An 11,719-nucleotide genomic window follows, 5' to 3' on the forward strand; every position below is an offset into this window, starting at 1 on the left:
TTCCATAAAGTGTGTGTGAGTGTGAGATTGTGTGTCGGGATGTAAATGTGGTGGTGTTTCTTCCTGTTATTGCAGTAAGAGAGAGAGGGGAAGAGGATGTGAGTAGTCATGCTTGGTCAGTCACAGTGTGTGTTAGTCAGCTAGTGGTGTGTGTGTGTGTCAGTTGGCTAGCGGTGTGTGTGTGTGTGTGTGTGTTAGTTGGCTAGCGGTGTGTGTGTGTGTGTGTGTGTTAGTTGGCTAGCGGTGTGTGTGTGTGTTAGTCGGCTAGCGGTGTGTGTGTGTCGGGATGTAATGGGTGTGAAAGTGGCAGTGTATAAATAAATCATAGTAACACCTGTTTCTCTTGCTACGTGTTGGACGGACTACTATTCATTTGATGCTCAATAGAGAAAATAGGAAGTGTTACAGTGTGTGAAACTGTAGAAATAGGAAGTGAATGTGAAACGTTTTAAAAGTGGTCTTATCATGTAACATTTGAGTAAATCAGAAGTTTAAATTCTCAGCATTCATCCCTGACCTCTTTTCTGTGTGTGTGTTTGTGCTTGTTTGGTGTGTGTGTGTGTGTGTGTGTGTGTGTGTTTGGTGTGTGTGTGTTTGGTGTGTGTAGCTGGAGCTGATCAGACGCATGCTGGAGTCTGTGTGGCTGAAGTACAAACTGGGGCCTTTGGTGCTGTGCTTGTAAGTTGCTCCCTGTGTTAGTGTGTGTTTAGTTTGTGTTAGTGTGTGTGTGTTTAGTTAGTTAGTGTGTGTGTGTGTTAGTCTATTATTGTGTGTTTTGTTTGTGTGTGATTAGTTTGTGTGTGTGTGTTTAGTTTGTGTTAGTGTGTGTGTTAGTCTATTATTGTGTGTGTGTGTGTGTTTTAGTTTGTGTTAGTGTGTGTGTGTGTGTGTCTACAGTGTGTATGTAAGTCCTGTTCCATTGATGTTTACTCTCCTATCTGCTGTAGAAAGCAGCAGGGGAGCTCAGCGGAGTGGGCAGTGTTTCACGTGATGTGTCGGATACTGGAGGCTACAAAGACTCTGTGTCTCCCCCTCCCTCCTGGTAAGAAGAACCCTGTTTAATCTCCTCAAAATAACACTGTTTATTCATGTATTTTACCTTGTTCAACCTTCTCGAAATAACCAAGGCGTTAAATTAACTTTAACCTCCCTGTCCAGTGTCTCAAAATAACAAAGCACTTCAACAGAGCTCATAGAGAGCCTGCCTCTACAATATTAAATAAATATTCAAGCAAATGGCATCTGACGTGGTGTTGCTGTGTGTCTGCAGGGTATCACACTCTGCTGTCCGTGTTGGGGGTTCGCTGTCTCCCCAGACACACCTTCCTGCAGTACGTTGACCATGGTGTGCTGCTGCTCACTGAGACCTTCGTCTCACGACTCATGACAGGTTCACGCTGCACTACACACACACACACACACACACACACACACACACACACACACACACAGGGCTATAGACACACAATATGTACATATACCCTGTATATACACACCATTTATCAGATTGGCATGATTCAGTTATTGTGCCATAATGTAATTTCTCAGTAATTACTACAGGAAGGTGTGTCCTCATGAACACTGAGTCAGAGAGCTGGCAATACAGTTCTGTACTTTTCCACAGTAAGCTGGAACCTCTTAGATTCATTACTGTCTGACTTACAGTGTAACCGCGTCTGCCTCCTCCATGCTTCAATACAGATTACTACTGTAACCGCGTTTGCCTCTTCCATGCTTCAATACAGATTAATACTGTAACCGCGTCTGACTCCTTCATGCTTCAATACAGATTAATACTGTAACCGCGTCTGACTCCTCCATGCTTCAATACAGATTAATACTGTAACCGCGTCTGACTCCTCCATGCTTCAATACAGATTAATACTGTAACTGTGTCGAAAGTGGGTTTTGGTCAAAAGTAGTGCACTATATCAGGAATAGTGTGGCATTTGGGACGTACACCTAGAGGTCAATCTAATCTGAGGACACTAACAGCAATAGCTCAGTCACAAAATGTAAGATGCCGCTCTGTTCATTGATTTATCATGGTCACTGTAACTGTCAAAAAGCCTTTGAGTTATAGGTCTGGGAGTTCAGTGTGAAGGTGACATTACAACGTTAGAAAGATACAGTACACACACACACACACACACACACACACACACACACACACACACACACAATATGAAGTACATGTTCATCAAAGTTTATACAACAGGTGGGTCTAATCCTGAATGATGATAGGTTAAAACCACATTCCAGCCGGTGTCTCTTTCACAAATGACCACCGGCTAAATGTTTGACGTTGAAATGGAAGGATGTTAAACTCTTCCTTAGTGACAGTTTTGAAGTCAACAACTTGTTTTCTTCTCTGCTAGCCAGCCCTCGAAGCAACGCACATCGCAGTTTGTATTCTTAACTGTGTTTTTTTTCGTTGCGGCTTTTCTCTCTGTCATTCAGTGTCGCCCAAATCTGAGAAGATCTAAATAGCTATATGTTCCTCTCATCCATTTTAGTTTTAGCAACAACAACAAAGTGTCGATTTAGCTCGTCAACTGGAAACAGTTGTGTATGTTGCTATGACAACCAGCTCAATTTGTTGTCTGTCTAGTTCGGACACATTCACTTTTTATGAGAATGTAGAGAAAAAAAACAATTAAGAAAAGGAAGGAGAGACTGACAGCAAGTTTTTATACAAATCTCTGCTGTTGAAAACCAAATGCCACTCTATAAGAAATGGGAGATAATGTCTTGATGCTTTTTATAGTGGAGATCAAGTTGATACATTTCCTGGCAGGGTTGATGAGACAGTCATAATGAGCTAATGAGGCATGATTCCGCCTGGCATAGAACATGTGCTCTCTCGTTAGGAGAGTGCTTCATAGTTTCATCATAGTGTTTGATAGTTTTTGCAACTGCACTTGAAGAAACATTAAAAGTTCTTTAAATTTCCCGGATTGACGGACCTTCATGTCTTAAAGTAATGATGGACTGTCGTTTCTCTTTGCTTATTTGAGCTGTTCTCGCCATAATATGGAGTTGGTATTTTACCAAATAGGGCTATCTTCTGTATACCACCCCTACCTTGTCACAACACAACTAATTGGCTGGTACTGTAGTTGGAGCGAGGGACTGGAGCGAGGGACTGGAGCGAGGGACTGGAGCGAGGGACTGGAGCGAGGGACTGGCGAGAGGGACTGGAGCGAGGGACTGGAGCGAGGGACTGGAGCGAGGGACTGGAGAGAGGGACTGGAGCGAGGGACTGGAGAGAGGGACTGGGTTGTGTAGATGTTGCACAGTGTAGTGTTTACCAAGACAATGATCATGGAATGTAAGCGCTAGAAGGCCAAGTGCCAGTACCTCTCCCACCCACAGTCCTGCAGGGTTTCATCCCTGTTAGACACACGCTCAGACTACACATGCCCTCATCCCTCATCAGGCTTGAATTGCAACAATACCTCCATTCATATCTTCATATCTATAGTTGTTTATTTACAAAGATATTCTCGTGTTATTGCTATAGCCAAACAGTTTGCTTCAGAGAATCTAAATGTCTTGAGTTACACTCTTGTAATACAAAGGTCACCGAGTACAAACCCTCCCTGACAGTCAGTACCTGGTAAGAAGAATGGTGCAATGCCTACAGCCCGAGATACCCGTTCATGCTTGGACAGGTTTCTCAAACACTTGCATTGACATCTCAATCTTTTAAGATATCCCATTACAATACAGTCTTGTATTAAGATGTTATAATACCCAAACAGTGGGATGTTAGTGTGGAAACAGGAACACGGACTCTTTTTGTACCGGGGAACAATCAGAAGGCAATACTAGAGACTGTTTCATGCTTGGCCAGTTTCAGTACAGTTTATATCACAGCTCTTCCCCAGGGGACAAACAAAACAATCTCTGAAGATGAAAGCAAAGTACAAAACATGTTTTCAGTATTTCGTCTAGACGGTGATAAGGAAAATGTTAGAATTCTGGGGAATAAGTTCTGTGTAAGAAAGTGGCAAAATTAATTGGTGTAATTGCCCTTAAAGTCTTTTGAATAATGTAGTAGTTAGATATGGTTGATAATGTTTGATATGGACTTGACCTTGGTGTTTTTCACACTCCCAGAAAGTCTTCCTGGGACAATAGAAACAGTATCACTGAAGATGAAAGGTTTCGATGATTTTAAGTTCATTAAAAAACGGTCTATTTTTCCTCTTGTGTAGATCTAGACAACAGTGATGCCAACGAGGAGCTGAAGTTCAGCGTTCTGAAGAGACTACCGGAGGTAAAAGTTTCTCTCAAAGGTGTTAATTGCATCGTGTAGTTGCTGATGTTTGTTACTTCCAGCTGTCTAAGCAGTGGAATGTGATTTTTGTTTTTAGCCAATCAGAGAATTCTTGGACTGTTGTTGCAGCCAAGAGAGGAAGTGGAGAAGGTACAACAGAGAAACAAAGCATTCCTTCTGCTGTTCATTCTCATAAGGGGGGATCCCGACCCGAGTTAAGCGCACGTAAATGGAACGTAATTCCCTTTAGATGCACTTCTCTCTATGCGTATTCTGACCTCGGTTTTGTTTGGGGTGGAGGTTAGAGCGTGGCGGAGGTGTCTACAGATACGTCGTATTCTGACCTCGGTTTTGTTTGGGGTGGAGGTTAGAGCGTGGCGGAGGTGTCTACAGTCGTATTCTGACCTTGGTTTTGTTTGGGGTGGAGGTTAGAGCGTGGCGGAGGTGTCTACAGTCGTATTCTGACCTCGGTTTTGTTTGGGGTGGAGGTTAGAGCGTGGCGGAGGTGTCTACAGATACGTCGTATTCTGACCTTGGTTTTGTTTGGGGTGGAGGTTAGAGCGTGGCGGAGGTGTCTACAGTCGTATTCTGACCTCGGTTTTGTTTGGGGTGGAGGTTAGAGCGTGGCGGAGGTGTCTACAGATACGTCGTATTCTGACCTCGGTTTTGTTTGGGGTGGAGGTTAGAGCGTGGCGGAGGTGTCTACAGATACGTCGTATTCTGACCTCGGTTTTGTTTGGGGTGGAGGTTAGAGCGTGGCGGAGGTGTCTACAGTCGTATTCTGACCTCGGTTTTGTTTGGGGTGGAGGTTAGAGCGTGGCGGAGGTGTCTACAGATACGTCGTATTCTGACCTCGGTTTTGTTTGGGGTGGAGGTTAGAGCGTGGCGGAGGTGTCTACAGATACGTCGTATTCTAACCTCGGTTTTGAACATCTTAGGCTCCAACATGCAGGACGAAGGGAAATAAAATAATGAGAATGGTAATAAAACAATAGAAATGGCACTATATACATTATAACTGTGGCAGTGATGAATAATACATGTCCATTGGGGTGGAGGCAGAGTAAAGACTGTTGAGGAGGTGGGGGAATGACTGCAGACGAGCAGAGTAAAGACTGTTGAGGAGGTGGGGGGAATGACTGCAGGGGAGCAGAGTAAAGACTGTTGAGGAGGAGGGGGAATGACTGCAGAGTAAAGACTGTTGAGGAGGTGGGGAAATGACTGCAGACGAGCAGAGTAAAGACTGTTGAGGAGGTGGGGAGAATGACTGCAGGGGAACAGAGTAAAGACTGTTGAGGAGGTGGGGGGAATGACTGCAGGGGAGCAGAGTAAAGACTGTTGAGGAGGAGGGGGAATGACTGCAGAGGAGCAGAGTAAAGACTGTTGAGGAGGTGGGGAAATGACTGCAGGGGAGCAGAGTAAAGACTGTTGAGGAGGTGGGGGAATGACTGCAGGGGAGCAGAGTAAAGACTGTTGAGGAGGTGGGGGGAATGACTGCAGGGGAACAGAGTAAAGACTGTTGAGGAGGAGGGGGAATGACTGCAGGGGAGCAGAGTAAAGACTGTTGAGGAGGAGGAGGAATGACTGCAGGGGAGCAGAGTAAAGACTGTTGAGGAGGAGGGGGAATGACTGCAGGGGAGCAGAGTAAAGACTGTTGAGGAGGTGGGGGAATGACTGCAGGGGAGCAGAGTAAAGACTGTTGAGGAGGAGGGGGAATGACTGCAGGGGAGCAGAGTAAAGACTGTTGAGGAGGTGGGGGGAATGACTGCAGGGGAACAGAGTAAAGACTGTTGAGGAGGAGGGGGAATGACTGCAGGGGAACAGAGTAAAGACTGTTGAGGAGGTGGGGGGGATGACTGCAGGGGAGCAGAGTAAAGACTGTTGAGGAGGTGGGGGGAATGACTGCAGGGGAGCAGAGTAAAGACTGTTGAGGAGGAGGGGGAATGACTGCAGGGGAGCAGAGTAAAGACTGTTGAGGAGGTGGGGGGAATGACTGCAGGGGAGCAGAGTAAAGACTGTTGAGGAGGTGGGGGAATGACTGCAGGGGAGCAGAGTAAAGACTGTTGAGGAGGAGGGGGAATGACTGCAGGGGAGCAGAGTAAAGACTGTTGAGGAGGTAGGGGAATGACTGCAGGGGAACAGAGTAAAGACTGTTGAGGAGGTGGGGGAATGACTGCAGGGGAGCAGAGTAAAGACTGTTGAGGAGGTGGGGGAATGACTGCAGGGGAACAGAGTAAAGACTGTTGAGGAGGAGGGGGAATGACTGCAGGGGAGCAGAGTAAAGACTGTTGAGGAGGTGGGGGGAATGACTGCAGGGGAGCAGAGTAAAGACTGTTGAGGAGGAGGGGGAATGACTGCAGGGGAGCAGAGTAAAGACTGTTGAGGAGGTGGGGGGAATGACTGCAGGGGAGCAGAGTAAAGACTGTTGAGGAGATGGGGGGAATGACTGCAGGGGAGCAGAGTAAAGACTGTTGAGGAGGAGGGGGAATGACTGCAGGGGAGCAGAGTAAAGACTGTTGAGGAGGTGGGGGGAATGACTGCAGGGGAGCAGAGTAAAGACTGTTGAGGAGGGGGGGGAATGACTGCAGGGGAGCAGAGTAAAGACTGTTGAGGAGGAGGGGGAATGACTGCAGGGGAGCAGAGTAAAGACTGTTGAGGAGGTGGGGGGAATGACTGCAGGGGAGCAGAGTAAAGACTGTTGAGGAGGTGGGGGAATGACTGCAGGGGAGCAGAGTAAAGACTGTTGAGGAGGAGGGGGAATGACTGCAGGGGAGCAGAGTAAAGACTGTTGAGGAGGTGGGGGAATGACTGCAGGGGAACAGAGTAAAGACTGTTGAGGAGGTGGGGGAATGACTGCAGGGGAGCAGAGTAAAGACTGTTGAGGAGGTGGGGGAATGACTGCAGGGGAACAGAGTAAAGACTGTTGAGGAGGAGGGGGAATGACTGCAGGGGAGCAGAGTAAAGACTGTTGAGGAGGTGGGGGGAATGACTGCAGGGGAGCAGAGTAAAGACTGTTGAGGAGGAGGGGGAATGACTGCAGGGGAGCAGAGTAAAGACTGTTGAGGAGGTGGGGGGAATGACTGCAGGGGAGCAGAGTAAAGACTGTTGAGGAGGGGGGGGGGAATGACTGCAGGGGATCAGAGTAAAGACTGTTGAGGAGGGGGGGAATGACTGCAGGGGAGCAGAGTAAAGACTGTTGAGGAGGTGGGGGGAATGACTGCAGGGGAGCAGAGTATAGACTGTTGAGGAGGTGGGGGGAATGACTGCAGGGGAGCAGAGTAAAGACTGTTGAGGAGGTGGGGGGAATGACTGCAGGGAAGCAGAGTAAAGACTGTTGAGGAGGTGGGGGGAATGACTGCAGGGGAGCAGAGTAAAGACTGTTGAGGAGGTGGGGGGAATGACTGCAGGGGAGCAGCATGATCATTGAGGGGGTGTGGGGACCAAGTGAAATCAAATCAATAAAAATGATTAATAAAAATGAATTACAATTATAATATACATATTAACAACTGCAACAGTGATGAATGTCGTTGGGGTGGGGGCAGAGTAAAAGTCAGTTGGGGGGGTGGGTGGGAAATGTCCATAGGGGGAGTAGCGGGGGGGGGGCAGGTAGCTGACTAGTGGTGGCTATTTAGCAGCCTGATGGTCTCAGGGCAGAAGCTATTGGCCAGTCTGTTTGTTTTTGTCATGATGCTCCTGTACTGCCCGCGTCTGAGTGATTGAAGTGGGGAGAAAAGGGCGTGGCTCGGGTGGCTGAGGTCCTTGATGATCTTCTTGGCCTTCCTGAGACACCTGGTGGTGTAGGTGTCCTGCGGGTCAAGCAGTGTGCCCCCAATGGTGCGTTCGGCTGCACTTATCACCCTCTGAAGTGCCTTGCGGTCCGCGGCGGTGGAGTTGCCGCAGCAGGCTGTGGAGTTGCCGCAGCAGGCTGTGATGCAGCTCGACAGTATGCTCTCGATGGTGCTCCTATAGAACTCTCTGAGCGCCCTCAGGGGTTGAACTTCGGCCTGTCCCTATTCTACACTTTTTTCACCTTCCAATATTTCATACATTGAATCAAACCACTGTATTTTTTATTCATAAATACATTTTGTGAGTAAAGGCTCTCCACACCGGTTGGTTTATGATTCATACATACTTTCCTAAGACTAAAATGTGTCTAAATAATGTAACAGATCAGAGTATTTTTAAATCTACCCGTTGAAACGGAGATGGAGATGCATAGATGTCTTTCTTCCATTGATCCCTGTTGTCTGAACCCGTTCTCTCCATCTAGTCTGTCAACAGAATTAGAATTAAGGGTACACCGTATTTAAAGGGATGGCTTAAGCCGGGTGTACACTACAGTATTTTGGCCCTGATTTAGCTGTCCCAGACACGTTTTTGAGATCGGAGACAAAATCCCCAGAAGAAGCCAGTGAGATGACGTTGTTTCGCAGGATGTGTAGACTCTCGAGAAGGAGCGGTGACTACTACTAGTATGTGTTTGTACTTGCCTTCAAAGCCAAAGTGCGCCTCCAAGTTGGTTTGAAATCGTTACAGCTCTGAAGCTCACAAGCAATGTTATTCAATTCAAAATGTTGGCTTGATATTTCAACTCTGTATGGCAAGAGTGAATGTCTGACTGAAAATGTTTGAGGCTGCTTTGAGCCACAGCTCATTGTAGCTACGTTAAATCTAATCACATCATTTAGTGTGCACCACTAGGTTGGCAAGACAACAAAAAAACAACAGGAAAGATGGTGGTTTAATGTGAGGTTTAGTGATGTTAGGATTTTGAAAGTCGTGTAGTGTACATCCGGCTTTAAGAGAAATGTACTGAAAACCATATTGGCTTTAAGAGAAATGTACTGAAAACCATATTGGCTTTAAGAGAAATGTATTGAAAACCATATTGGCTTTAAGAGAAATGTACTGAAAACCATATTGGCTTTAAGAGAAATGTACTGAAAACCATATTGGCTTTAAGAGAAATGTACTGAAAAACATATTGGCTTTAAGAGAAATGTATTGAAAACCATATTGGCTTTAAGAGAAATGTACTGAAAACCATATTGGCTTTAAGAGAAATGTACTGAAAACCATATTGGCTTTAAGAGAAATGTACTGAAAACCATATTGGCTTTAAGAGAAATGTACTGAAAAACATATTGGCTTTAAGAGAAATGTACTGAAAACCATATTGGCTTTAAGAGAAATGTACTGAAAACCATATTGGCTTTAAGAGAAATGTACTGAAAACCATATTGGCTTTAAGAGAAATGTACTGAAAACCATATTGGCTTTAAGAGAAATGTACTGAAAACCATATTGGCTTTAAGAGAAGTGTACTGAAAACCATATTGAATGAAAACTCCACGAGAAAATCTGTTGGCCAGCAAGTGGGAGGGTTTTCATCGGTTGAATTACATGCGCAAGGTAAACACGCTTGCAAAGCCCGTTACGCACCTGCATAAGGTAAGTCTGAATAGCAACTACTGAGAAGTGCGTAGGAAAGGCGTCATTCCCTAAGTCGGAATCGGGCCCATAGCGAATAGCGACTCATTTACCAGTCAACATGATAGGTTTTACACAGGCTGAGAAACTTCTGTTGAAGGCCTGGTGATAGAGGACATGGGGTAACTAGATAACTGTTGTTACTTCCAGCGCATGGAGCAGAGGATCTGTCACCTGTGGGATCACCCCATCAGTTCAGCCTGTATCTCCAGAGACTATGTCAGAGGCCTGCTGGAGAAACACGCCAAAACCAAAGTAACACTGTCTTATTCAGCTTCGACTAATCAACTGTACAATCACCAATTCAATATCACCAAGAGCAGGAAGTAAATACTGCTGGGCTTGATTAGTTAGATGGTTTGTCTGTTGTTCCAGGGTTCTATGTTCATGGAGAGAGACGAGCCTGGCTTCAGGTCTGAGTTCCTGCCTCTCACCTTCCTGACCAAAATTCTGTTGGATGTGGAAGATCGAGGTATTTATTCAGAGAATGTTTCTCTTGTCTCTACAAGTGAAACTAGCTTATTAAACAGCCAAGCCAAACTGTGTGTGTGTACTGTGTGTGTACACTGTGTGTGTGTACTGTGGGTGTCTGATGGTGTGTCTATTCTGTGCTGCAGCTCTGAACCCTTTTGAGGAGCAGGAGAATGTGGATGCCAGGTTTGTGGAGGAGACGGCTCTGAAACAGACTCTGATCCTGCTGGGCTTCCAGGACAAGTGAGGGAGGGAGAGACAGAGAGGTGGAGGGAGGTGAAGAAAGAGGGGGAGCAGGTCAAGGCTCCAAGTTTTCACTCAACACTCCATATTCCACTAGTACTCAGAGAGCGGGGACTGTGTGAGAGAGCGGGGACTGTGTGAGAGAGCGGGGACTGTGTCAGAGAGCGGGGACTGTGTCAGAGAGCGGGGACCGTGTCAGAGAGCGGGGACCGTGTGAGAGAGGGGGACCGTGTGAGAGAGGGGGACCGTGTGAGAGAGGGGGACCGTGTGAGAGAGGGGGACCGTGTGAGAGAGGGGGACCGTGTGAGAGAGGGGGGACCGTGTGAGAGAGGGGGGACCGTGTGAGAGAGGGGGGACCGTGTGAGAGAGGGGGGACCGTGTGAGAGAGGGGGGACCGTGTGAGAGAGGGGGGACCGTGTGAGAGAGCGGGGACCTTCTGAGAGAGCGGGGACCTTCTGAGAGAGCGGGGACCGTGTCAGAGAGCGGGGACCGTGTGAGAGAGCGGGGACCGTGTGAGAGAGCGGGGACCGTGTGAGAGAGCGGGGACCGTGTCAGAGAGCGGGGACCGTGTCAGAGAGCGGGGACCGCGTCAGAGAACGGGGACTGTTTGAAATTACACTTTAAATGATGATTACTCAACGTTCCAGTACATGAGAATCTATGAAAAGACATTAGATTCTGATGAACAATGGGTCTGGTGACAATAGTCATCGGTTAAGCATTCCTTTGACAGATTTATATTTGTGCCCTCTCTGCCTGTTGCTCAACCCTCCCACACAGACCAGATGGATGAGGCTCTTACAGTAAGAAGGGAAGTTCTCTGAATTACCACAACACGTAGTCCTGTATGATGTCTGTACATTTCCATTTCAGAGGAACTGATGCAGGGTTAGATTTCAGGAATAACACAGTGATTTGGGGTGGAATCCAGGAAATGCGTTGGATCAGGTACAATAATAAACTGGAAAAGGGATTTTTGTTGTCATGTTTACACGTGTAAAGCCATATTGTATCAATGAAACTCTAAATAAAATATTTGTTTGCATGTTTCTAACAACTGTCTGTCTTCGTTCAATAAGACTGCTCATGACAGCCGTGGCAGCGTCACATTGACACTATTCCCCATGACTCATACAGTGACATTAAGGGACAGATAAGTCAACCATAAATAAGTATATTATCCCATGCTAATGTTAGCCACTCTGCTGCAGTGTGGATTGTTATGGT

At 46.7% G+C, this 11,719-nt stretch overlaps 1 protein-coding gene across 1 annotated transcript in view; it reads left to right on the plus strand.

Moving 5' to 3' along the window:
* The window catches only part of LOC139533655 (gamma-secretase-activating protein-like), a 49,839-nt gene extending 38,324 nt beyond the window's left edge, over positions 1 to 11,515 (plus strand). The window contains exons 25-31 of the mRNA XM_071331886.1: positions 608 to 678; positions 948 to 1,042; positions 1,271 to 1,390; positions 4,221 to 4,282; positions 9,929 to 10,033; positions 10,154 to 10,250; positions 10,396 to 11,515. Of these exons, the coding sequence (XP_071187987.1) occupies positions 608 to 678; positions 948 to 1,042; positions 1,271 to 1,390; positions 4,221 to 4,282; positions 9,929 to 10,033; positions 10,154 to 10,250; positions 10,396 to 10,496 (651 nt within the window). The 3' untranslated portion in view covers positions 10,497 to 11,515. The remainder of the gene's footprint in view (positions 1 to 607; positions 679 to 947; positions 1,043 to 1,270; positions 1,391 to 4,220; positions 4,283 to 9,928; positions 10,034 to 10,153; positions 10,251 to 10,395) is intronic.
* Positions 11,516 to 11,719: the final 204 nt, after the last annotated feature.

Source organism: Salvelinus alpinus, chromosome 11, assembly GCF_045679555.1.
Source record: "Salvelinus alpinus chromosome 11, SLU_Salpinus.1, whole genome shotgun sequence".
Lineage (NCBI taxonomy): Eukaryota > Metazoa > Chordata > Actinopteri > Salmoniformes > Salmonidae > Salvelinus > Salvelinus alpinus.